The 27,000-nt window shown below is 52.8% G+C and overlaps 1 protein-coding gene and 2 long non-coding RNA genes across 3 annotated transcripts; 1 reads left to right on the forward strand and 2 right to left on the reverse strand.

The window, feature by feature from the left end:
• Positions 1-3,362: 3,362 nt before the first annotated feature.
• LOC135181639 (uncharacterized) lies at positions 3,363-12,923 on the reverse strand. The gene is made up of 3 exons (XR_010304952.1): positions 12,891-12,923; positions 7,798-7,924; positions 3,363-3,999 (listed from the first exon to the last, which is right to left on the reverse strand). It is a non-coding gene; the product is annotated as an uncharacterized LOC135181639 (long non-coding RNA).
• Positions 12,924-13,814: 891 nt separating this feature from the next.
• Positions 13,815-25,128, reverse strand: RBM43 (RNA binding motif protein 43). The gene is made up of 4 exons (XM_064154870.1): positions 25,029-25,128; positions 19,362-19,560; positions 15,898-15,992; positions 13,815-15,824 (listed from the first exon to the last, which is right to left on the reverse strand). The coding sequence occupies exons 1-4, from the start codon at positions 25,029-25,031 to the stop codon at positions 15,093-15,095; spliced, it is 1,029 nt and encodes a 342-aa protein (XP_064010940.1). The 5' UTR covers positions 25,032-25,128; the 3' UTR covers positions 13,815-15,092.
• On the forward strand, positions 17,100-21,628 carry LOC135181635 (uncharacterized). The gene is made up of 2 exons (XR_010304948.1): positions 17,100-17,136; positions 21,549-21,628. It is a non-coding gene; the product is annotated as an uncharacterized LOC135181635 (long non-coding RNA).
• Positions 25,129-27,000: the final 1,872 nt, after the last annotated feature.

Below are 27,000 nucleotides of genomic sequence, written 5' to 3' on the forward strand. Positions count from 1 at the left end.
GCATCAGAGCAGGACCAAAGGCCAGGAGGAGCAGTGCTGTCCTTGATAGCATCGCAGCTGCTCCTAAAGTGACCTTACTGCTCTTCAGCCTCGCTTCACAGACTTCCTGTCTGTGAAGTATCAGGTGATGGAATGAGAGGAAATGGCCTGAAACAGTGCCAGGGGAGGTTTAGGTCAGAGATGAGGAACAAATCCTTTGCTGCAAGAGTGGTCAGGCATTGGCACAGGCTGCCCAGGCAGGTGGTGGAGTCACCATGCCTGGAGGTGCTCAAGAAATGCGTGGGCATGACACTTGGGGACATGGTTTAATGGCCATGGTGGTGTTAGGTTGGTGGTTGGACTGGGTGATCTTAGAGGGCTTTTCCCTGATTCTATGATTCTCTTTTGCCCAGCTGCTCTGTTATAGAATGCAGGTCATTTGCAAAGCCATTTGTGAACACACCAGAGGGAGGGAATGAAACCACTTCTCAAGCTCCCAGCCCTGCAGAAATGAATTCAAGCTTGTGCAAATTAAATAAGCAAAATGCTCCATTCTACCATGTGATATAAAAACATGTTTCTGCCAGGAACTCAGCCTCACACTGCCCTGTGCTATTCCTTTCCCTGCTTTGCTTAATTTGCCCCAGTTTGTCTTCTCCTGGTAGATCTCATTCCACGTGCCACAGAATGAGAGAACAGTTTGGGTTGGAAGGGAACTCAAAGCTCAGCCAGTTTCAACTCCCCTGTGCCATAGGCAGGGACACCTCCCACTAGAACAGGTCACTCAAGGACTCATCCAACCTGGTCTTGAGCACCTCCAGGGAGGTTGTGGAGGACAGAAACACAGAATGTGATCAAAAATCACATTCTGTGCTTCTGTCCTCCACAACCTCCCTGGGCAACCTGTGCCAGTGTCTCACCACCCTCACTGCAAACAACTTCTTCCTAACACCCAATTTCAATCTCCCTTCTGCCAGTTCAAGCCCATTCCTCCTCATCCTGGCATTACAAGACCTTGTCAATAGTCCCTCCCCAGCCCTCCTGTAGCCCCCTTCAGATCCTGGAAGACCACTCCAAGGTCTCCTCCAAGCCTTCTCTTCTCCAGGCTGCAGAGCCCCAACTCACATAGCCTGTCCTCATAGCAGAGCTGCTGCAGCCCTCTGAGCATCTTGGTGGTCTCCTCTGGACTGGCTCTAACAGTTCCATGACCTTCTTGTGCTGGGGGCTCCAGAACTGCACACAGGACTGCAGGTGGGGTCTGAAGAGAGCAGAGCAAAGGGGCAGAATCCTCTCCCTTGCCCTGCTGGCCATCCTCTAACCTGATTGAATCATAGAATTGTAGAATCAAGCAGGTTGGAAGAGATCTCCAAGCTCATCCAATCCAACCTAGCACGCAGCCCTATCCAGTCAACCAGACCATGGCACTAAGTGCCCCAGCCAGGCTTGGCTTCAACACCTCCAGGCACGGTGACTCCACCACCTCCCTGGGCAGCCTATTCCAATGCCAATCACTCTCTCTGCCAACAACTTCCTAACAGCATCCAGCCTAGACCTCCCCCACCACAACTTGAGTCTGTGTCCCCTTCTTTTCTTGCTGCTTGCCTGGCAGCAGAGCCCAACCCCACCTGGCTACAGCCTCTCTTCATGGAGTTGTAGACAGCAATGAGCTCTGCCCTGAGCCTCCTCTGCTGCAGGCTGCACACTCCCAGCTCCCTCAGCCTCTCCTCACAGGGCTCTGCTCCAGGCCCCTCACCAGCCTTGCTGCCCTTCTCTGGACACCTTCCAGCACCTCAACATCTCTCTTGAATGGAGGAGCTCAGAACTGGACACAGCACTCAAGGTGTGGCCTGAGCAGTGCTGAGCACAGGGGCAGAAGAACCTCCCTTGTCCTGCTGCCCACACTGCTCCTGAGCCAGCCCAGGATGCCATTGGCTCTGCTGCCCACCTGGGCACACTGCTGCCTCATCTTCAGCTCCTCTCTACCAGCACCCCCAGGTCCCTCTCTGCCTGGCTGCTCTCTGTCCCCAGCCTGTAGTAGCAGCCCACAAGACAAACACGTCAAAGGAGGGACTTCCCTGCCTGAGGAGCAGACTTTCTGCCTGTTAGCATGTTTAACAGTGGGAGAAACAAAAACTTCTGGGAAACAACAGTAAGAACTATCAGAGGTGCTCAGGTGCCAGAGCTGGGGCTGCAACTGTGCTCAGGTATCAGAGTATTGCTGATCCTGAGGCTCCTTAGTGAAAACACAGCTGTTTTCCCCAGGAAATTGTCAGCTTCTCCATGTCAGGGTGGCTGGTGGGAGAGGAGCTGGTTAATCACCACCTGGAATTAGACAGCAAGGGGTTACAAGCTACAATAGTCTCTCCCCTGGGGAAGAGCATAGACCTTGCTGCTTAACTCTTCTACTGCTGTGACCCAGGTATTTAGTGAGTTCTCTTTGTCTGGCAGTGCTGAGGGATCCTGGGCTGCATCAAAAGAAGTGTGTCCAGCAGGACAGTCTTAGCAGGAATGGCTGAGGGAGCTGGGGGTGTGCAGCCTGCAGAAGAGGAGGCTCAGGGCAGACTTCATTGCTGTCTGCAGCTACCTGCAGGGAGGCTGTAGCCAGGTGGGGTTGGGCTCTGCTGCCAGGCAGCCAGGGCCAGAAGAAGGGGACAGAGCCTCAAGTTATGCCAGGGGAGGTCTAGGCTGGATGTTGTTAGGAAATTGTTGGCAGAGAGAGTGATTGGCATTGGAATGGGCTGCCCAGGGAGGTGGTGGAGTGGCTGTGCCTGGAGGTGTTGAAGCCAAGCCTGGCTGAGGCACTTAGTGCCATGGTCTGGTTGACTGGCCAGGGCTGGGTGCTAGGCTGGACTGGCTGAGCTTGGAGGTCTCTTCCAACCTGCTTGATTCTATGCCAGGGAGAGATTCTGCCCCTCTGCTCTGGTGAGACCCCAGCTGCAGTACTGTGTCCAATTCTGCCGCCCCCCAGCACAAGGACACTGAAGTGGCAGAGTGGATCCAGAGGAGTCCAAAAAGATGCTGAGGGTTGGAGAACCTCTCATGCTAAGATAGGTTGAGAGAGGTGAGGCTGTTCAGCCTGGAGACCAGGAGGCAGGGGAGAAGACCAGGATTAGAAGTGGACTACAAGAGAGCCTGAGAGGGACATCTGACAAAGGCATAGTGACAGGCTGAGAGTTATTGGAAGAAACTCCATTTAAATTAAATATTAGGAAGAAATTATTGCCCAAGAGAGTGGTGAGGCACTGGAACAGGTTGCCCAGAGGAGCTGTGGAGGCTGGAAAGTGTTCAGGGGTTGATAAGGACTTCAGCAACCTGTTCTTGCAGGAGGTGCCCCTGCCTATGGCAGTGCTTTGGAACCAGATGATCCTTAAGGTCCCTTCTAAGCCAAACCATTCTGATTCCTCCGTGGCTCTGACACTCACCACATCAATGTCTGCTACCCCAAGAGCTCCAGGCCAGCAGGAGGAAGGGGGGTGTGAAATCTGGCCTTGTTTCTGCAGCATCACTGTGCTGCTGCAGCCAGCCAAGCATGGCTCTGTGCTTGAGCAGGAATGCAAAATGCTGTGGGAAGGAGGAGAGGGAGCCAAGCAGCTGCCTCCCATTAATCATCAGCTCCCTTTGGAGGATGGGAGGATGACTCTGGGGTGGTGAAGCCCACATCTTATTGGCTGGGGAGAGGGACTGAGAGAAGGTGGGTGGTGTGGGCAGGCTGGGACGTGGTGGGGGGAGCTCAGAGCGTGGCAGCTTGGAGTATTGAGGAGCAGTGATGGGAGGTGGGGGGACAGCTCTGCAAGCAGCATCCAGCCAACAAAGAGATAAACACAGTCAGCTGGGGGTTGACTTCAGGCTTTGGGGGGAGGGCTGGCAACTGTAGCTGTTACAAACACTGCTGTTCTGTGGGCTTTCTTTAATCTTTCCATCTTCAAGTTCTCTCCTGTCCTCCATAGCTGATTCATCCTCATTTGCTCTCCTTCTCTAGCAGTGGGATGCTGATGGAGCTGAACTCCAACCTAGCTCCAGCTGTGGGAAAAACAGAGAATTATAGGAGAGCTGGGGCAGGAAGGGACCCGTTTAAGGTCATCTAGGGCAACCCCCTTGAAGCAGAAGGGTCAGCTCAAGTTGTGGCAGGGGAGGTCTAGGCTGGATGCTAGGAGGAAGCTGTTGTCAGAGAGAGTGATTGGCATTGGAATGGGCTACCCAGGGAGGTGGTGGAGTCACTGTCCCTGGAGATGTTGAAGCAAAGCCTGGCTGGGGCACTTAGTGCCATGGTCTGGTTGATTGGCCAGGGCTGGGTGCTAGGTTGGGCTGGATGAGCTTGGAGGTCTCTTCCAACCTGCTTGATTCTATGATTGCAAACTAGACCTTGAAAGTCTCCAGGTATGAGGCCTCAAACACATCTCTGGGCAACCTGTTCCAGTGTTTCCCCACCCTCATTGTGCAGAACTTCCTCCTCCTCTCCAACCTAAATCTGCCCTGCTCTAGCTTAACACCTATAATTCTATGACTCTATCACTGCAAGCCCTTGGAAACAGTCCATCCCCAGCCTTCCTGTAGGTCCCCTTCAGATACTGAAATGCAGCTCTAAGGTCTCTCCAGAGCCTTTTCCTCCAGGCTGAACAGTCTTAATGGTCTCAGCCTGTCATAGAATCAGTCAGGGTTGGAAGAGACCACAAGGATCCCAGGATGTCAGGGGTTGGAAGGGACCCAAAGAGATCATCGAGTCCAAACCCCCTGCCAGAGCAGGACCATACAATCTAGTTCAGGGCACACAGGAACACATCCAGACAGGCCTTGAAAGGCTCCAGAGAAGGAGACTCCACAGCCTCTCTGGGGAGCCTGTTCCAGTACTCTGGGACCCTTCCAGTAAAGAAGCTCTCCTGTGCTGCAGGATCATCCAGTTCCAACCCCCTTGCCATGGACAGGGACATAGAATCAGTTGGGGTTGGAAGGGACCACAAGGATCATCCAGTTCCAAACCCCCTGCCATGGGCAGGGACACCTCACACTAGATCAGGCTGGCCACAGCCTCATCCAGCCTGGCCTGAAACACCTTCAGGGATGAGGCCTCCAACACTTCCCTGGGCAACCTGTGCCAGGCTCTCACCACCCTCGTGCTGAAGAACATCCTAACATCCACTCTGAATCTCCCCATTTCCAGCTTTGCTCCATTCCCCCCAGTCCTGTCACTACCTGACAGCCTAAAAAGCCCCTCCCCAGCTTTCTTGTAGCCCCCTTCAGATACTGAAAGACCACAAGAAGGTCCCCTGGGAGCCTTCTCCTCTCCAGACTGAACAGCCCCAACTCCCTCAGGCTCTCCTGATAGCAGAGCAGCTGTTTTCGTAGGCGAGGTGCTCCAGCCAACCTGACCTGGAGTGCTTGCAGGGATGAGGTTTCTACTACCTCTCTGGGCAACCTGTCCAAGCATTCCACCACCCTCATAGTAGCAAGTTTCTTACTTAACATCTACTCTAAGTCTACCCTCTTTTAGTGTAAGATACTCCAGGGGCTACCCAAGCCAGCATATCTGATGGCATTTCCAAGTGCGGTTTTGGAAGCCCAGGTGAAAATGTGTCTGTGTCAGCCTCTACTCACAGCTTCTGTCCCTTCTGCATCTAAATGAGACCCCCACACACACACCCTCCTGAAAGAAGATCATTTCTTGATGTAAATATCAGCCTGCTTCCCTACAGACCTGCCTCTACCCCATGTAAATAACATCACAGCCCCTGCAGGTCTGTCTGCGGGCGCTCAGCATTAATGAGCCTGCACAACCATTGCTTCCCTCGTTTGGTTTGGCAGAGAGGATGCTGAAGCCTCTCCCAGTGTTATTCAGAAAGTCTGGGAAATGGAGAGCATGCCTGAATGAAATGCCACCCCCCCCAACCCCCACCCCGACCTCACAGAGAGGGGAAGCATTCCTACAGCTTAGCATCACAGAATGATCTGGGTAGGGAAAGGACCTGCAAGATCGTCCAGTTGCAACCCCCCTGCCATGGGGTAGGGACACCTCAGGCCAGCCCAGGTTGCTCAAGGCCTCATCCAACCTGGCCTTGAACACCTCCAGGGAGGTTGTGGATGACAGAATCATGGAATGTGATGTTTTGACTGAGCCCTGAATGAGCTTGCTGTAAGAGCATCTCATCAGTGAGGGAAGACCAGAAGGGACCACTCTCAATGGTCACAGATTGCATGGGGGTGGAAGGGACCTTCAAAAGTCATCTTGCAGGCAGCAAGGACACCTCCAGGCTGTCCAGGGACACATCAAGTTTCATCTCAAACATCTTCAGGGATGTGACCTCAACCACGGGATGCTTAAAATGATGGCAGGATGGCCATGAGCCAGCAGTGTGCTCTTGTGGCCAGGAGGGCCAATGCCATCCTGGGGTGTATCAGAAGGGCTGTGGTTAGTAGGTCGAGGGAGGTTCTCCTGCCCCTCTACTCAGCCCTGGTGAGACCTCATCTGGAGTACTCTGTCCAGTTCTGGGCCCCCCAGTTCAAGAGGGACATAGAACTGCTTGAGAGAGTCCAGCACAGAGCCACAAAGATGATAAAAGCAATGGAACGTTCTTGTTACAAGGAGAGATTGAGGAGCTGGGGCTGTGCTGCTGGGAGAGGTGACCTCAGCAATGGTGATAAAGGTGTACAGGGTGAGTGGCAGGAGGCTGGAGCCAGGCTCTGCTGGGTGATGCCCAGTGCCAGCACAAGGGGCACTGGGTGGGAGCTGAGGCATAGGAGATTCCATGTGAACCTGAGAAGAATTTTTTTCCCAGTGAGGGTGACAGCACTGGAACAGGCTGCTCAGGGGGGTTGTGGAGCCTCCCTCTCTGGAGATATTCAAGACCTGGATGTGTTCCTGTGTGACCTGCTCTAGATGCTCCTGCTCTGGCAGGGGGGCTGGACCAGATGAGCTTTTGAAGTCCCTTCCAGCCCCTGCCATTCTATGACCATTCTTCACCATGAGAGTGGTGAGAGCCTGGAATGGGTTGCCCAGGGAGGTGGTTGAGGCCTCATCCCTGGAGGTGTTTCAGGCCAGGCTGGCTGAGGCTGTGGGCAGCCTGCTCTAGGGTAGGGTGTCCCTGGGCATGGCAGGGGGGTTGGAACTGGCTGATCCTTGTGGTCCCTTCCAAGCCTGACTGATTCTGTGATTCTATGTTAGGGGTTGGAGAGGACCTCCATAGATCATCGAGTCCTTGGGCAACCTGTTCCAGCATCTTACCACTCACATCTGCTCCAGGCAAATGTGACCTGAGCTCCACTTCCACCAGCTAAGAGACAGAGCAGGACCTACTTCGGGCATCCCCCGGCAGGACCCCAGCCGACTTCAGCATTCCAGCTCCAAGGCATTTGGCTCCCTCTTGTGCTCCCCGCCTTTATGGCAGGAGAAGTGGGATGGTGGAACCGCCTGGGAAAGGTGGCCCTTGCTCATCTCCTCAAGCCCAACCCAAGAAGCAGATGCCATCAGACCTGACCCTTGAGGAACCATATCGTGGTACCCTTCAGCTTGCCAGGAGCCATCAAGCCGTTGGCTGGCTGGGGAGGAAGGGGCGCAGCAGCTCCGCATGCACCGCACGCAGCCTGCTGCCTGTGAGCTCGCTCAGGGACCAGTTGTGACTGTCAGGCACAGCTTCCACCTTGGAGGAAACCCACCCTGCTTCTGCAGCAGCCTGGCCAAGCGGCTGCCGCTGCCATCTGCACCTCCCACACTGCTCCTCCGCAGCCACAGGCAGTTGAGGAGGATGGAATGGTTCCACCTGGACAAAGAGAGCGGAGCTCTGTTCTTTCTGCTCCGCCCTTCGGCTGTCTGGGGGAATAAAGGACCTGTGCAGCTCCTGCCATAAAGGTGGTGGCAGAAACGAGTGGGGAAATCCACCCGAAAAACGGCAGTGCTGCCTTCTGCTGTTAGAGGAAGGATTCCTTCTTAACCGTCCCACTGGTAGCAGACTTCCTGAAAGGTAATTTATGGGTGTCAGGAGGGAAAGGGAAGCAAAGTGGGACTTGTTTTCCAGCAGGCACAATTACTGAGTGATGGAATTGTTTTGTTTGGAAATGCTCTCTAAGATCACCCAGTCCAACCATCCACCCAGCACCATCATGGCCATTACCTCTAAGATCATCCAGTCCAACCTTCAACCCAGCACCACCATGACTATTCCCTTTAAGACTATCCAGTCCAACTTTCAATCCAGCACCACCATGACTATTCCCTTTAAGACCATCCAGTCCAACTTTCAACCCAGCACCACCATGACTATTCCCTCTAAGACCATCCAGTTCAACTTTCAACCCAGCACCACCATGACTATTCCCTCTAAGACCATCCAGTCCAACTTTCAACCCAGCACCACCATCACTATTCCCTTTAAGACCACCCAGTCCAACTTTCAACCCAGCACCACCATGACCATTACCTTTAAGATCACCCAGTCCAACCTTCAACCCAGCACCACCATGGCCATTACCTTTAAGATCATCCAGTCCAACCTTCAACCCAACACCACCATGGCCATTAAACCCTGTCCCAAAGTGCCATGTCCACAGGTTTCTTGAACATCTCCAGGGGTGGGGATTCCACCACCTCCCTGGGCAACCTTTCACTTTAGTAATGCTTCTGAGTCTTTAGTGTGGCCAGATGAAGCCTAAACATTGTCTTAAAGGAGGACTTCGTTTCCAGTAATGCTGTTTGCAAAAGAAAACAGCCTCAAGTTGTACCTGGGGAGGTTTAGGTTGGACATCAGAAGAAACTTCTTCCCTGAAAGGGTTCTCACATGCTGGAAGAGGCTCTCTGAGGAGGTGGTTCGACCCCCACTCCTGGTGATGTTTAGAAGACCTGTAGATGTGGTGCTGAGGGCCATGGTTTAGCATCAGCCTTGGCAGAGTTACAGAATGGTTGGATTCAATGATCTTGAAGGTCTTTTCCAGCTCAAACAATGTGATGACTCCATGACAAAACCCAATCTGTTTTGCTAAACATCTCTTCTTGGCTCTGCTGGGTGATGCCTATTGACAGGACAAGGAGCAATGGGTGGAAGCTGAGGCATAGGAAGCTCCATGGAAGCATGAGGAGGATTTTTTCCCTGTGAGGGTGACAGAACCCTGGAACAGGCTGCCCAGGGGGGTTGTGGAGTCTCCCTCTCTGGAGATATTCAAGACCTGCCTGGATGTGTTGCTGTGTGACCTGCTCTAGGTGCTGCTGCTCTGGCAGGGGGGTTGGACTGGCTGAGCTTTGGAGGTCCCTTCCAGCCCCTGATGTTCTGTGATTTGCTGTTTTCCATGGCATCTGCAGCAAATCCATGCTTCACTTGTGATGTTGTTCTCCTGGAGCACTGTTTGTATCTCACAGCAACACCTGCACCGTGCAGGAGAACAGGTTTGGGGGAGGGTTCCTGCTATTGAAAGCAGCAGCTCAGTCAGTCAGAGGATGGACATGCCACAGCCTCTCTACTACCAATAGTAAAGACCCTGTGCTGCCCTGGCTTTGAATTGCAACAAGGAAACATCAAGGGTGCCAAAGTGGCTTCTCTTTTGACCTCTCTCTCCAAGAAGGATATTGAGGGACTGAAGTATGTCTGGAGAAAGGCAATGACACTGCTGAAGGGTCTGGAGAACAGCAGCTGAGGGAGCTGGGGGTGTTCAGCCTGGAGAAGAGGAAGCTGAGGGCAGACCTCATTGCTGTTTACAGCTCCCTGAAAGGAGCTTGGAGCCAGGTGAGGGTTGGGCTCTTCTTCCTAGTACCAGGTGAAAAGACAAAATTATATGGCTTGAAATTGTGGCAGGGGAGGTTTAGGTTGGACATGAGGAGTGATTTCTTTGCTGCCACAGTGGTCAGGCATCAGAGCAGGCTGCCCAGGGAGGTGCTGGAGTCACCATCCTTGGAGGCAGCAAAGAAACCTGAGGCCATGGCACTCTGGGACACGGTTTAATGGCCATGGTGGTTTTAGGTTGATGGTTGGGCTTGATCTTAGCTCTGTCTTTTCCAACCCAAACAGTGTAAGGATTCTGTGAAGGTGGGACGTTTCTGGCTGCTGCTGCAAATCTCAGATGAAAATGTAGCTTGGAAATGCAAAGAGAGAGAAAGCCTGGAGCATAACAGCTCCTCCTCACTAATCCACCCCCTGAGCCAGCTCCCTATTTACTAAGCACTCCATAAACAAAGCCACCAAAGCAAAAAAAAAGCTCTTTTTGTCTAGAGAAATGACATCCTGGGTGTGAAACCAGGGACAGCAGATGGGGAAGCACCAGGCAAACAATGAGACAATGCAAGCCAGCATGGCTGCAGAGCTGCTGCCAAGGACATGGGGGCAAAGGGGAGCTGGGGCAGTGAATCTGAAGAGGAGATGTTACAGCTGAAGCAGGGTTCGACAAGAAAACATTGTTGTTCAGCTGGGAGCCTTGCAGGACTTGAAGGGCTTTGAGTGCAAAAAACAGGCAAGGGGAAAAAATGACTTTGCTGGCCAGGCAGCTGAGCCCAGAGTGACACCCGGGCTGGTGCTGCGAGCTGTTGTGTTGGCAAACCTGACTCAAACAGCAGGAACCAGTCACGGCTTAAACTGAATGGTTTAAAACCTCTACTCAGCACTGGTCAGGCCACACCTTGAGTGCTGTGTCCAGCTCTGAGCCCCTCAGTCTAAGAAACATGTTGAGGTGCTTGAACGTGTCCAGAGAAGGGCTGGGGAGGAGGCTGGAGCAGAGCCCTGTGAGGAGAGGCTGAGGGAGCTGGGGGTGTGCAGCCTGCAGAAGAGGAGGCTCAGGGCAGAGCTCATTGCTGTCTGCAGCTACCTGAAGGGAGGCTGTAGCCAGGTGGGGTTGGGCTCCTCTGCCAGGCAAGCAACAACAGAAGAAGGGGACAGAGTCTCAAGCTGTGCCAGGGGAGGTCTAGGCTGGATGTTAGGAGGAAGTTGTTGGCAGAGAGAGTGATTGGCATTGGAATGGGCTGCCCAGGGAGGTGGTGGAGTCACCATGCATGGAGGTGTTTAAAAGGAGCCTGGATGAGGCACTTGGTGCCATGGGTTAGTTTATTAGAAGGTGTTAGGTGATTGGTTGGACTCTGTGATCTCAAAGGTCTCTCCCAAGCTGGATGATTCTGTGACACAGGTTTACCAGTCCAGCCCTCACTTTTTTGAGGTGAAGGACAAATATTGAGGCTGTGAATCAGAAAACAACCTGAGGCCCTTCAGGAAAGAGAATTGTAGAATAGTTTGCATTGGAAGGGACCCTCAGGGTCATTCAGTTCCAACCCCCTGCCATAGGCAGGGACACTTCCCACTAGAATAGTTTGCTCAAAGCCTCATCCAACCTGGCCTTGAACACCTCCAGGGAGGGGGCATTTACAGCCTCCCTGGGCAACCTACTCCAGTGTCTCACCACCCTCACTGCAAGGAATTTCTTCCTAACATTCAGTTTCAATCTCCCCTCTGCCAGTTTTAACCCATTCCTCCTCATCCTCTCATTACAAGACCTTGTCAATAGTCCCTCCGCAACCCTCCTCTAGCCCCTTTCAGATCCTGGAAGACCACTCCAAGGTCTCCTCCAAGCCTTCTCTTCTCCAGCTTGCAGAGCCCCAACTCTCATAGCCTGTCCTCATAGCAGAGCTGCTGCAGCCCTCTGAGCATCTTGGTGGCCTCCTTTGCAGTCACTCCAACAGTTCCATGTCCTTCTTGTGTTGAGGGCTCCAGACCTGTATGCATTGGCATGGTGAGAACTGGCCCTTGACAGCTCTTCTTCTGAAAAATGGTGGTATCAATAGAGTGAGATTAATATTTCTAGCCATAAAGTGAGTCCTCATTTCCAGTCTAAAGGGAAGAGCAATCCAGGCACCAGAAAAGAGCACTAATTTCATTAAGGGATTATCCTCCAGAGAGGATTTTCTCTATTGTAAGGTTGAAAAACTTCCTATCTTTGCTTAAGCTCTGTGGGCAGCACTCAAAACAGCCCTCAGGAGCTGTCTGTGCTCCACAGGGACCAGAAAAGAGGCTGAGCAAGCACTCCCAGCCCCAGCTCTGCCACCTTCCATTAAACTGGCCTGGATCAGCAAGAGTGTGACCAGCAGAAGCAGGAAAGGGGTGGTGGCTCTGTACTGGACACTAATGAGGACACACCTCAAATCCTGGGCTCAGTTTTAGGGCACTCATGCAAGGAAGCAGGTGGAGGGGCTGGAAGGTGTCCAGGCAGTGAAGCTGGTGTAGGGCCTGGAGAAAAGGGCTGGTGAGGAGTGGATGAGGGAATTGAGAGAGTTTAAGATGTTGAGGTGCTTGAACATATCTAGAGAAGGACACCAAAGCTCCACAGGGAGAGGTTGAGGGAGCTGGGGGTTTGCAGCCTGGAGAAAGACTTCACTGCTCTCCACAGCTCCCTGAAGGGAAGCTGGAGCCAGAGGGGGGTTGAGCTCTTCTCCCTGGTATCAGGTGAAAGAATGAGAAGAAATGGCTTGAAATTGTGCCAGGGGAGGGTTAGGTTGGTCACAAGAAACAATTTCTTTGCTGCAAAAGCAGTCAGGCACTGGCACAGGCTGCCCTGGGAGGTGGTGCAGTCACCATGCCTGGAGGTGTTCAAGAAAGGTGCAACTATGTCACTCTAGGACATGGTTTAACAGCCATGGTGGTGCTGGGTTGCAGGTTGGGCTTTATCATCTTAAGAGATGTTTCAGTTGCAAAAGCCCTCTACAACAACACACTGCTGGTCCTCCGTGGGGTTCCACTTCAGCCAAGCACTTCAGCTCTTCAGAGGCAAGCAGAAAGAAGCAGCTTAAAAAAAAAGGAGCTGTAAGTAATGCCTCCTAAGCAATGAACCCAGCCAGCACCCGTGAGTGATGCTGCAGTTCCATCAAGCCTAGCCCTACTTAACCGGGGGGCCACCAGGCCCCCCGGCCTTTGATCACCTCCACCATTCACCCAGTGCACACCATGGGGACTCACCAGTGATGATGGGAGGAGGATCCCTCTGCCCAGTTGGGCAACCATAGGGCTTCTGCCCTCCCTGGGGCTGATTATAAAGGGGAGTGGGCAGGGAGGGCAAAGTGGTCACACCTGGGGTGGGAGGAGACTCCAACAGGACCCAGGTGCTGTGAGTTTGGGGGAAATGCAGTGCGGGGTTGGGAAAGGGGCAGGCACGGTGGGAGAGGGGAGGTGGTGCTGAAAGGACAGAGGTGGAGAGAAAAAGGGTGGAGGTGAAAAGACAATGATGGGGGGGAAAAGAAGGAGATAGAAAGGAAAGGAGAAGGATAGGGGAAGAGAGGAAGATGGAGAGGCAAGGAAGGAGATGGAAAGAAAAGGTGGAAGACAGGGGAATATAGGAGAAAAAAGGAGGGAGAAGGGGGAAAAGAGGAGAAAGAGAAGAAAGGAGGGAGAAGGGGGAAAAGAGGAAGATGAAGAGAGCAAGGAAGGAGATGAAAGACAAGGAGGAAGATGGGGGAATATAGGAGAAGAAGAAAGGAGGGAGAAGGCGGGAATAGAAGAAGAAAGGAGGGAGAAGGGGGAAAAGAGGAAAAGAAGAAAGGAGGGAGAAGGGGGGAAAGAGGGGAAGGAGAAGAAAGGAGGGAGATGGGGAAGAAGTGGGATAACAAAAATAAAACCTCAAACTGGCCTGTAATAATAAAGCCAAACAGATGCTCCTGCTCTGGCAGGGGGTGGACTAGATGAGCTTTCGAGGTCCCTTCCAGCCCCTAACAGTCTGTGATTGTGTGATCATCTCCCCCCTCTGACAGTGCATTTTAAAACCCAGCACAGGCACTGGCTGAACCACCTCCTTTCCTCTTGGTACAGCTGCAATCATGACAACAAAATGCCTGAAGCTTCCACTCAGATGTCTGAGGGCTGGTTAAATAAAACACTGAGCCAGTATTTTGTGTAACCTTTCTTTAATGCTGCACATAAGAGAAATCAGCTCTGGATGCTTGGACAAAGGAGTCTGAACATGTTGGTACCATGAAATCCCAGTTAGCTCCATAAGTCTAAATCAAGGTTTTGTATCACTGCAATGGATCTAGAAAGGGATCTGCATAACCAGATTCTGCTTCCAGAGTCCAAATGCCCCCAGATCTTCACATCAAAACTTTGGCTGTACTTTCATGGCTAAAGAACATGGCCAAGGGATGCTGCAGAAGCTGTTAACAGCTAGGAAAAAGCAAACTGTGAGAACAAACTTGATGATTTGAACTTCCCAGTACCATCTTCTAAGCTTATGGCAAGCCTGTAAATTTAAGAAGCAATTTAAGAATCATTCCAATCACTCAGATGTCAAAGATCTGCCTGCTCCATGCATCTCAGTAATGAGGGCTTGCTCAGGAAGGCCACAGGAGAAGGCTGCCAGTCCTGCTTTCAGGGCTCATCTCCTTGTGCAAGCCTCCACATGGTGCTTCACACCAGGATGGCTGGCCCAGCTTTGTCAGGCTGACTTCTTCTGCTAATAAGAGCTCTTAGAAACCTTCTATTTTCTCATCATATGTTCCCTGACAGCAAAATGGGAATGAATCTGCCCCAAATGTAGGTAACAGCAGGAAAAAGGTGGCTACACCTAGATAGGTCTAACTGACAAACCTCCACACAGTGTTTCACATCAGGATGGCTGGCCCAGCTCTGTCAGTCTGATTCCTTCTGCTAATAAGAGCTCTTAGAAACCTTCTATTTTCTCATCATATGTTCCCTGACAGCAAAATGGGAATGAATCTGCCCCAAATGTAGGTAACAGCAGGAAAAAGGTGGCTACACCTAGATAGGTCTAACTGACAAACCTCCACACAGTGTTTCACATCAGGATGGCTGGCCCAGCTCTGTCAGTCTGATTCCTTCTGCTAATAAGAGCTCTTAGAAACCTTCTATTTTCTCATCATATGTTCCCTGACAGCAAAATGGGAATGAATCTGCCCCAAATGCAGCTAACAACAGGAAAAAGGTGGCTCCACCTAGATAAAAGAGGCCTAATTTCTTCAGACTGCAAGCTTGTAAGATCATTTCTTTCCTATTCTAAACTTCACTTGATATTTGAAAGGGAATGGACTTGTCCACCCTCATGTGCAGACTGCCCAGCTTGCAGGTGAGAGAGACACACAAAGAGGAGTGCAGGCTGCACCACTACAGCCTCTGTGAGAAGCCTCACATCAGCAGCATCAACGCTGACTTCTACCAGCTTTGAATCTTACTGCTCACCACCTTTGTAAACTGAACTATCTCAGAAGGACTTCCTATAACATCAATGTGAGTATCATAATGAAGGATCAAGACATGAGGGAAATGGGCTTTTAAGTGTTCACACAGCCTTTGGTACCTCTCCTTTTCAGCTCTGGTGTGCTCCTTAAAGGAGATCCTTTCTTTACCTAAAGCGCTGTAAAGTTTTACAGAGTGATCTTCAATCTGCTCTCTGATTCTTGAGATCTGTCCAACATCAGACCTATGTCCAGCACTCTTAATGTATAGTGTAGTGGTATCACCATCAGTGATGTCAGAAATGACAACATCAGCACCTTCCTCGAGTCTCCAAGGGGAAAAAGCCTTCATGTAGCAATACACATCTGTGTCAAGAACAACCATTTGGATTTCCCCACCTGCATCACGCACAGAGTTACTCAGCTCTCTTTTAAGCTGCTGCTGTTGTAGCCTCCTCCTTGGTCTCTGGTGGGACTGAATCTCTCCTCTTCTGTCCTCCTCTGACAGGCATTTTGCTTTGAGTAGGAGAAAGTCTCTCAGCAATTGGATCTCTGGAAATGACCCTTGAACTGAAATATGCCCATTGGATTGTAAAGGCCCAAAGCTCAAAGTTGTGCTCCTCCTCTGAATTTCTTGCAGCAGATCTTCTACCACAAACTGCTCTTTGAAAACAGACATGTTGAGGACAGAGGTGACAGAGGTGAAGACCTGGAAGTGGAGAAGTTGAGTGCTGGTTAACAGAGCAACAGGAGTGCAAGGGGAGGAAGGAATGAGCGCTTACCTCTTCGCAGTAGCGGGTTACTTTCAGGGGGTAGTGTCTGGTGAGCCTCTTGTCTTCCAGCTGATGGTCACCCTTCTGCAGGACGCTCTCTGCAACTGAAGGGAAAGGCAGAAGCACTCAGTGCACACTCTGGGGCCACAACACTTTACACAGAAGCATCACAGAATCACTATGGTTGGAAATGACTACTAAGATAATCAAGTCCAACCATCAACCCAACAGCACCGGGACCGTGTCCCACAGGGCCGTGACCACAGCTCACACAAAATACTGGCTCAGTGTTTTATTTAATCAACCCTCAGACATCTGGGTGGAAGCTTCAGGCACTTTGGTGTCATGACTGCAGCTGTACCAAGAGGAGAGGAGGTGGTTCAGCCAGTGCCTGTGCTGAGTTTTAAAATGCATTGTCAGAGTGGGAAGATGATCACACAACCAGAGACTGTTAGGGGCTGGAAGGGACCTCAAAAGCTCATCCAGTCCAAGCCCCCTGCCAGAGCAGGAGCATCTGTTTGGTTTTATTATTACAGGCCAGTTTCAGGTTTTATTTTTGTTATCCCACTTTTTCCCCATCTCCCTCCTTTCTTCTTCTTCTCCTCTTTTCCCCCATCTCCCTCCTTTCTTCTCCAATATTCCCCCATCTTCCTCCTTTCCTTTCTATCTCCTTCTTTTGCCTCCATCTTCCTTCTTTTCTTTCCATCTCCTTCCTTGCTTGTCCATCTTCCCCTTTTCCCCCATCTTCCTCCCTTCCTTTCCATCTCCTTCTTTATCCTCCATCTTCCTCGTCTTTTCATCTTCTTCCTTGCCTATACATCTCCCTCCTTTCCTTTCCACGTCTTTCTTTTTCCCCTATCTTCCTCTTTTCACAGGCTCACAGGATGTTAGGGGTTGAAAGGGACACAAGGAGATCATTGAGTCCAACCCCCCTGCCAGAGCAGGACAATACTATCTAACACAGACCACACAGGAATACATCCATTCTTCCTTTCACCTTCACCCTTTTTCTCTCCACCTCTGTCCTTTCAGCACCACCTCCCCTCTCCCACCGTGCCTGCCCCTTTCCCGACCCCGCACTGCATTTCCCCCAAACTCACAGCACCTGGGTCCTGTTGGAGTCTCCTCCCACCCCAGGTGTGACCACTTTGCCCTCCCTGACCACTCTCCTTTATAATCAGCCCCAGGGAGGGCAGAAGCCCTAAGGTTGCCCAACTGGGCAGAGGGATCCTCCTCCCATCATCACTGGTGAGTCCCCATGGTGTGCACTGGGTGAATGGTGGAGGTGATCAAAGGCCGGGGGGCCTGGTGGCCCCCCGGTTAGGCAGGGCTAGGCTTGATGGAACTGCAGCATCACTCACGGGTGCTGGCTGGGTTCATTGCTTAGGTTAAGCTCCTTTCTGTTTAGCTGCTTCTTTCTGCTTGTCTATGAGGAGCTGAAGTGCTTGGCTGAAGTGGAAGCTTCAGTGTGTTGTTGTAGAGGGCTTTTGCAACCAAAACAACGCTTAAGGGGATACAGCCCAACCTGCAACCCAGCACCTCCATGGCTGTTAAAATTGACCATCAGTACTTTGATCTAAACATGAGGAGGAACTTCTTTAAGGGTGACAGAGTCCTAGAGCAGGCTGCCCAAAGAGATTTTGGAGTCTCCACTTCTGAAGTCATTTGAAACCCACCTGCATGTGTTTCTGAGTGAACTCTAGCTTGAACATGCCTCAGCACGCTGGGGTCAGACTTGCTGATCTCCAGAGGTCCCTTCTCACCCCTACCATTCAGTGATTCCATGATTGTGCAGGGAGGAAGAGAAAGGAAATCTTCTCAGAATATTAAGTAGCAGAGAGTCACTTTCAAAGGTCTGACTGCAAATTCATGTTGTGCAGGGTGTAAATTTATTCCTAGCCCCAAGCACAACACCAAACATGTTCAGAGTCAGGGCTTCAATAAACAGAAAATCCCAAACCTTTAACTAGAGGGGAGGTGTTAGTCTCCCAGCTCTCTAAAATCCTCCTTACAGTAAACAATTCAAAATCCTTAACTTTATGTTTAAGCTAAGGACATGGAACTGTTAGAGCAACTCCAGAGGAGGCCACCAAGATGACTGAGGGCTGGAGCACCTGGCCCATGGGGACAGGCTGAGAGAGTTGGGGTTGTTCAGCCTGGAGGATGGGTTCAGGTCCAGGATTTGAAGCAGGCTACAGAAAAGCTGGAGAGGTAGATAGTAGCTGAATGTGAGCCAGCAGTGTGCCTGAGTAGCCAAGAGAGCTGATGGCATCCTGGGCTGGCTCAGGAGCAGTGTGGGCAGCAGGACGAGGGAGGTTCTTCTGCCCCTGTGCTCAGCACTGCTCAGGCCACAGCTTGAGTACTGTGTCCAGTTCTGGGCTCCTCCATTCAAGAGAGATGTTGAAGTACTGCAGTGTGTCCACAGGAGGGCGACAAAGCTGGTGAGGGGCCTGGAGCACAGCCCTGTGAGGAGAGGCTGAGGGAGCTGGGGGTGTGCAGCCTGCAGCAGAGGAGGCTCAGGGCAGAGCTCATTGCTGTCTGCAACTACCTGAAGGGAGGCTGTAGCCAGGTGGGGTTGGGCTCTTCTGCCAGGCAAGCAGCAACAGAACAAGGGGACACAGTCTCAAATTGTGCTGGGGGAGGTCTAGGCTGGATGTTGTTAGGAAGTTGTTGGCAGAGAGTGATTGGCATTGGAATGGGCTGCCCAGGGAGGTGGTGGAGTGGCTGTGCCTGGAGGTGTTGAAGCCAAGCCTGTCTGGGGCACTTAGTGCCATGGTCTGGTTGATTGGCCAGGGCTGGGTGCTAGGTTGGACTGGCTGAGCTTGGAGGTCTCTTCTAACCTGCTTGATTCTATGAGAGGGACTTCTTACAAAGGCATGGAGTGACAGAATGGCTTCAAACTGGAAGGTGGTGGATTTAGATGAGACATTAGGAAGAAATTCTTTACCACTGGGGTGGGTGAGGCACTGGAAGAACCTGCCCAGGCTCCAAGCATGTTCATGGGTTGGATGGGGCTTTGAGCAACCTGATCTAGCAGGAGGTGGCTCCAAGCATGTTCTTGGGTTGGACGGGGCTTGGAGCAACCTGATCTAAGCAGGAGGTGGCTCCAAGCATGTTCATGGGTTGGATGGGGCTTGGAGCAACCTGATCTAGCAGAAGGTGGCTCCAAGCATGTTCATGGGTTGGATGGGGCTTGGAGCAACCTGATCTAAGCAGGAGATGGCTCCAAGCATGTTCATGGGTTGGGTGGGGCTTGGAGCAACCTGATCTAAGCAGGAGGTGGCTCCAAGCATGTTCATGGGTTGGGTGGGGCTTCGAGCAACCTGATCTAGCAAGAGATGTCCCCATCCATGGTAGTGGGGTTGGACTTAGGTGATCTTTAAGGTCCCTTCCAACCCAAATCAGTCTGTGGCTCTCTGATTCTAGTTCTTTTGGGGGTGGTGCTACTGACTGCAAGGCATCAGCCTCAATACCTTCTTGATCTTCAAAAGTCACATACGCAACTCCCCTCAGCCGCGTTGGGTACTCCACTTCTTTCACATCTCCACCACTGTTCTTTGGCATTTGGAAATGAATCATCAGTATGTCAGCCATGACATCATCCTGCAGAATGCCATCTGGAACACCAGCAATGACAACCTTCCTGGCAGATTTAGGAGCATCTCTTGTTGCCTGCACACAGAGACAAGGCACGCTGTAAATGTGACCAGCAGTGGTGACCCCCAAGCACTGAAGTGACCTCCACTTCCTTTTGAAAAGACAACAAATGCATTCATTAGGGCAATTAAGAGACTGGTTTAGACTGAAAATTGGGAAGAGCTTCAGTACTGGAGCTCCTACTACAAGAAAGGTATGGACATGCTGGAAATGTGCCCAGAGAAGTGCCACAGTCATGATTAGAGGGCTGGAGCTGCTCTATGGAGACAGGCTGGGGTTACTTAGCCTAGAGAAGAAAAGGCTCCACAGAGCCCTCATTGTGGTCTTCAGCATCTGAAGACAGCCCCAAGAAAGCTGGGGAGAGACTTTTTAGGCTGTCAGGTAGTGACAGAACTAGGGGGAATGGAGCAAAATTAGAAGTTGGTAGATTCAGACTGGATGTTAGGAAGGAGTTCTTCAGCATGAAAGTGGTGAGACCTTGGAATCAATTGCCCAGGGAGGTGGTGAAAGCCTCATCCCTGGAGGTGTTTAAGGCCAGGCTGGATGAGGCTCTGGGCAACCTGATCTAGTGTGAGGTGTCCTTGTTCATGGCATGGGGATTGGAACTAGATGATCCTTCCTTGGAACTAGACTCCTCCTTTGTGAGAAAGAAGTTGTTGAGCATGATGATAGTGGTGAGAGGCTGGAATGGGTTGCCCAGGGAGGTGGTTGAGGCCCCATGGCTGGAGGTGTTTCAGGCCAGGCTGGCTGAGGCTGTGGGCAGCCTGCTCTAGGGTAGGGTGTCTGTGGCCATGGCAGGGGGGTTGGAACTGGATCACCCTTGTAGTCCTTTCCAACCTGCCTGATTCTATGATACCTGAGGTGCTTTCCAGCCCTGACAATTCTGAGTTCGATTCAGCACAAGGGTTGTGAGATTCTGGACTAGGCTGCCTGGGGAAGCTGTGGATACTGCCTACCTGGAGGTGTTCAGAGCTAGGCTGGATGAGCCTTTGAGCAACTGAATCTAGTTGAGAGCTGTTCCTAGCCATGGCAGGGAGGTTTGAATAGATGATCTGTGAGGTGCCTTCCAACCTAAGCTATGCTACTGTGAAATTGATGAGAGCTGGGATCTGGGGTTGTGCTCTGACTCCGCTCCCTGCACTTAGCAAATGGATAACCTTGTTAAGTTGGAGCAAACCTTCTTCTGGTCATCTGAGACTCACACTGCACAAAACAACTAACTACACACATGATTTCCATCAGAGCCAAACCTCCCACTGCTGCAGACATGAAACCCAAGCCCAGCAGGATTTGGATCCATGCCTCTTGTTAAGAAAAGGATCTCTTCTTCCCACTCTTACTACACAAACAAGAACATTTCAAACAAGAACAGAAATACCACAGCAAAATCCCTGCAAATGGAGTAGTGCCAAATAAATCCTGTAACAGTTCACTGAGTTTTTGGAGTACAGAGAAGGATTTAGTATGTCTGCATGGCAGCATCCATGGGAACCAACTGTCAAACACCTCAGAGTGACTGCACTTGAGGTCAAACATAGACTCCCAGAATGAATCATAGAAGCAGGCAGGGTTGGAAGGCATCACAGGTATCATCTAGGTTCAACCCCCCTGCTATGGGCAGGGACACCCTACCCTAGATCAGGATGGCCAGAGACTCATCCAGCCTGGCCTTAAACACATCCAGGGATAATGGTTTGGATTGGAAGGGACCTTCAAGATGATCCAGTTCCAACCCCCTGACATGGAGCAGGGACACCTTCCACTAGAACAGATTGCTCAAGATCTCACCCAACCTGGCACTGAACAGCTCCAAGGAGAGGAGACATCCACAACCTTCCTGGGCAATCTGTCCCAGTGTCTCACCATCCTCACTGCAAAGAATTTCTTCCTCAAATGCAGTCTCAATCTCCCCTCTCTGCCCCTCATCCAGATATTCTCCTGACTCCATGCCTCTAGGTCAGTTGGTTAAGGGGCATAACTGACTACTTTTTCCTCTTTCAAAGGTTCTCAGCAGGACGGTTTGCTGCTTGGGAAACAATCCCTCTGCCCAGTGCTCCCTCCCACACTTCGGTTGGAGACTGTCTTTAACCCCTAACTACCTGCTACTACTTCCAGACAAGGTAAAGACCTCACTGATAGCCTGTTTATTCCTACAGCACCTGGATGTGTTCTCTGTGACCTGCTCTAGGTGATCCTGCTCTGGCAGGGGGGTTTGGACTGGGTGAGCTTTTGAGGTCCTCCCAGCCACTGACATTCTGTGATTCTGTGAATCTGTGATTTCTTTCTCCCCCAAACTACAATCAGACCTACAGTAGCAACCCAAACTATCACATTCAATCATATTAGGCAAACCACTGTGTAACTCAGATCTCCCAGATAACTCAGTCCCTGACACAAACAGAATGTCCTGCATGCCCTCAGCTACATTTCTAAACACTAAAGCATCCATACAAAAAAAAATCAGTCTTTGCTAGCATGTCTTTTACCCAGTTCCACATCATCTGATCTGTTGGAGGGTAAGAAAGCCCTGCAGAGGGACCTGGCCAGGCTGGATGGGTGGGCAGAGGCCAATGGGATGAGATTGAACAAGGCCAAGTGCAGGGTTCTACGCTTTGGCCACAACAACCCCAAGCAGCACTGCAGGCTGGGAACAGAGAGGCTGAGAGCAGCCAGGCAGAGAGGGAGCTGGGGGTGCTGGGAGAGAGAGGCTGAAGATGAGGCAGCAGTGTGCCCAGGTGGGCAGCAGAGCCAATGGCATCCTGGGCTGGCTCAGGAGCAGTGTGGCCAGCAGGACAAGGGAGGTTCTTCTGCCCCTGTGCTCAGCACTGCTCAGGCCACACCTTGAGTGCTGTGTCCAGTTCTGGGCTCCTCCATTCAAGAGAGATGTTGAGGTGCTGGAAGGTGTCCAGAGGAGGGTAATGAAGTTGGTGAGGGGCCTGGAGCAGAGCCCTGTGAGGAGAGGCTGAGGGAGCTGGGGGTGTGCAGCCTGCAGAAGAGGAGGCTCAGGGCAGAGCTCATTGCTGTCTGCAGCTACCTGAAGGGAGGCTGTAGCCAGGTGGGGTTGGGCTCTTCTGCCAGGCAAGCAGCAACAGAAGAAGGGGACAGAGTCTCAAGCTGTGCCAGGGGAGGTCTAGGCTGGATGTTAGGAGGAAGTTGTTGGCAGAGAGAGTGATTGGCATTGGAATGGGCTGCCCAGGGAGGTGGTGGAGTCACTATCCCTGGAGGTGTTTAAGGCCAGGCTGGATGAGGCTCTAGACAGCCTAATCTAGTGTGAGGTGTCCCTCCCATGGCAGGAGAGTTGGAACTAGATGATCCTTGTGGTCCCTTCTGACCCTGACTATGATTCAATGAAGCTGTACAGCCACGCAGGCTTTTAATTCAGAGAGGCACGAGGCCCTCTTTATTGCCCACCAAACTCCAAGGAGCCAGGAGCTGTAACTCTATTAGGCAATCCTTTTGGTGGTAGGGGTGATGTGGAAGCAAGTCTCTGCAGCCATGAGGCAACATGAAGAGAATATAAACAGGGTGCTTCCATGATTGGCAGGGCTTTATGCAGGGTGTCCTCACGCTTCACACAGCCCCTGCACTAGCTGGGAGCACTCAGCTGCCAGACAGCATCTTGCACCTTGCCAGCTGGTATTTGGGAACAACACTCCAGTGCCTGCTACTGGGGTTAGAATACAGACACCCAACCCATGATATGCAGTTTGCTTGTGCTGAATCGCTCCTAAGAGTGGTCTGACTCTGGTGGCTGTTGCAAGGCAGAAATGGTAGAAGCATGGAATGGTTTGTGTTGGAAGGAACTTGTAGAGGTCATTTAGTCCAACCTCCCTGCAGTCAGCAGGGAGACCTGCAACTAGGTTGCTCAGGTTACTCAGAGCCCAAAGCAACCTGGCCTGGGATGAATCCACTACAGAATCACAGCTGACACTTGAGTTGGAAGGGAACCTCAAAGGTGGTCTTGTCTACTCCCCCTGCACTCACCAGGGACATCAACTAGATCTGGTTGCTCATGGCCACATCAAGCTGGACTTTGAATGTCTCCAGGCACGGGCTCCCAACCATGTCTCCTGCCAACCAGTTCCAGTATTTCACCACCCTCATGGTAATGAACTTGCTCTTAGTGTCCAACCTACTGCATCCAGTTCTACAGCCCCTATGACAAGAGGGCTGTGGAGATGCTGGAGTGTGTCCAGAGCAGGGCCAGGAGGATGCTCAGAGGCTGCAGCAGCTCTGCTGTGAGCACAGACTGAAAGAGTTGGGGCTGTGCAGGCTGCAGCAGAGGAGGCTCCCAGGGGACCTTCTTGTGGCCTTCCAGGATCTGAAGGGGGATACAAAAAAGCTGGGGAGGGACTTTTTAGGCTCTCAGGGAGTGACAGGACTGGGGGGAATGGAGCAAAGCTGGAGGTGGGGAGAGTCAGAGTGGATGTGAGGAGGAAGTTGTTGAGCATGAGAGTGGTGAGAGGCTGGAATGGGTTGCCCAGGGAGGTGGTTGAGGCCCCATGGCTGGAGGTGTTTCAGGCCAGGCTGGCTGAGGCTGTGTGCAGCCTGCTCTAGGGTAGGGTGTCCCTGGGCATGACAGGGGAGTTGGAACTGGCTGCTCCTTGTGGTCCCTTCCAACCCTGACTGATTCTACGATAAATCTACCCTGCTCTAGTTTAAAACCTTTGCTCTTCATCCTATCACTACAAGCACAACCTGGGGTCTCGCCACCTGCAGTGTGACAAATCTCTCCCTTCTCTCCAGCCTCAATTTCCCTCTTGCACTTCAAACCATCACCTCTTGTCCTGGCACAACAGGGCCTGGGAAAAAGTCTGTCCCCAGCTTTCTGATCAGTCCCTTCAAGCACTGCAAGGCCACCAGAAGGTCTCCCTGCAGCCTTCTCTTCCCCAGCCTGAACAAGCCCAACTCCCAGCCTGGCCTCCCAGCAGAGCCCTTCCAGCCCTGCCAGCACTGCTGTGGCCTCCTCTGGCCCTGCTCCAGCAGGTCCCTGCCTGTGCTGTGCTGAGCACTCCAGAGCTGGCCCCAGCCCTGCAGGTGAGGTCTCAGCAGAGCAGAGCAGAGGGGCAGAATCCCCTCCCTGTCCCTGCTGCCCACACTGCTGGGGATCAGCCCAGGACACAGCTGGGGCTGTGCTGGCAGTGCTGGCTGCTGTCTCCTGTCCAGCTTTGCACCCCCAGCACCCCCAAGCCCTTCTCCCCAGGGCTGCTCTCCAGCCCTCCCTCCCCAGCCTGGGTCGATCCCGAGGGCTGCCCTGACCCATCTGCAGGACCTGCCCTTGGCCGTGCCGACCCCCGCGGAGCTCACTGGGGGTCGCTTCCCAGCCTGCAGCGTTTACCTCCCCCGAGGCTTCCCCCCCCGGCGCGGGAGGTCCTCTCCCCGCGGCGGCAGCAGGCCCGGGCCGGGCTGTGCCCGGCGCCCCCGGCGGGGATCGCTCCCTCCCTCCCTCCCTGCCGGCCCTGCCCCCGCCCGCAGGCACTTGCCATGGCGCTGGCTCGGCGTCCCGGGGAGCACTGCCCGGCACGGGGCTTTGCCGGGCGGGATCTCGGCGAGGAACGGCAGGGCCCGGCCCGGGCCCGGCAGTGAAACCGAAAGCGAAGGGGCGGAGGAGGAAGGGCTGCTGCCGCCCGCCCCCGCCGGCAGGCTCGGGAGGGAGCGGGACCAGCCTTTGGCCGACACGCTCGGTACCGTCCTAACGCCTGCAATCGGCTCTCCGGCGCCGGCAAACAGCCGGCCCCTGGTACCCAGGCACCCACTGGCAAACAGCCGGCCCCTGGTACCCAGGCACCCCTGGCAAACGGATGACCCCTGGTACCCAGGCACCCCTGGCAAACAGCTGTCCTCTGGTACCCAGCTGACCCCTGGTACCCAGGCACCCCTGGCAAACAGCTGTCCTCTGGTACCCAGCTGACCCCTGGTACCCAGGCACCCCTGGCAAACAGCTGTCCTCTGGTACCCAGCTGACCCCTGGTACCCAGGCACCCCTGGCAAACAGCTGTCCTCTGGTACCCAGCTGACCCCTGGTACCCAGGCACCCCTTGGCAAACAGCTGTCCCCTGGTACCCAGCTGTCCCTTGGTACCCAGGCACCCCTGGCAAACAGCTGTCCCCTGGTACCCAGCTGACCCCTGGTACCCAGCTGTCCCTTGGTACCCAGGCACCCCTGGCAAACAGCTGTCCTCTGGTACCCAGCTGACCCCTGGTACCCAGGCACCCCTTGGCAAACAGCTGTCCCCTGGTACCCAGCTGTCCCTTGGTACCCAGGTACCCCTTGGCAAACAGCTGTCCCCTGGTACCCAGCTGTCCCTTGGTACCCAGGTACCCCTTGGCAAACAGCTGTCCCCTGGTACCCAGCTGACCCCTGGTACCCAGGCACCCCTTGGCAAACAGCTGTCCCCTGATACCCAGCTGACCCCTGGTACCCAGGCACCCCTTGGCAAACAGCTGTCCCCTGGTACCCAGCTGACCCCTGGTACCCAGGCACCCCTTGGCAAACAGCTGTCCCCTGGTACCCAGCTGTCCCCTGGTACCCAGGCACCCCTTGGCAAACAGCTGTCCCCTGGTACCCAGCTGTCCCCTGGTACCCAGGCACCCCTTGGCAAACAGCTGTCCCCTGGTACCCAGCTGTCCCCTGGTACCCAGGCACCCCTTGGCAAACAGCTATCCCCTGGTACCCAGCTGACCCCTGGTACCCAGGCACCCCTTGGCAAACAGCTGACCCCTGGTACCCAGCTGACCCCTGGTACCCAGCTGACCCCTGGTACCCAGCTATCCCCTGGTACCCAAGCACCCCCTGGCAAACAGCTATCCCCTGGTACCCAAGCACCCCCTGGCAAACAGCTATCCCCTGGTACCCAAGCACCCCCTGGCAAACAGCTATCCCCTGGCAAACAGCTAACCCTTGGTACCCAGGCACCCCTGGCAAACAGCTATCCTCTGGCAACTAGCTGACCCCTGGTACTCAGGCATCCCCTGGCAAACAGCTAACCCTTGGTACCCAGGCACCCCCTGGCAAACAGCTAACCCTGGTAACCATTTAACCAGCAGCATCTGGCACCACTGCCTCACAAGGACAACCCACCCTGGCTCTTCCTCAGACTTCCAGCCCAAGGTGACTTCACTCCAGCAGGTAAGCCAAAAGCTATTGCCCTTTTTATAGGAACATGGGCAAAATGTTCTTCACTCTGGAGTGCCTGTTTTGTCCTGTCGTTGTCTCCCAGCCTTTATGTGGCACTGCTGTGGCTTTGACTTGATTGGAGTGTAAATATTCAGCAGTGAGAAAAGGCAAAGCTTGTACAAATAGTACCTTGAACATGTTGTTTCCAAGCTCATTTTTATTTTAGGCACTTAAAACCTGCATTTTCTTACTCCTCCCCCATGCTGTGGTTCTTTATAAGGCTTTTTTGACTTGTTAAAGGATTTATTAGCATCTAATTGAGTTAAAATTGAGGACATT

The sequence above is a fragment of the Pogoniulus pusillus genome, chromosome 2, assembly GCF_015220805.1.
Source record: "Pogoniulus pusillus isolate bPogPus1 chromosome 2, bPogPus1.pri, whole genome shotgun sequence".
Taxonomy (NCBI): domain Eukaryota; kingdom Metazoa; phylum Chordata; class Aves; order Piciformes; family Lybiidae; genus Pogoniulus; species Pogoniulus pusillus.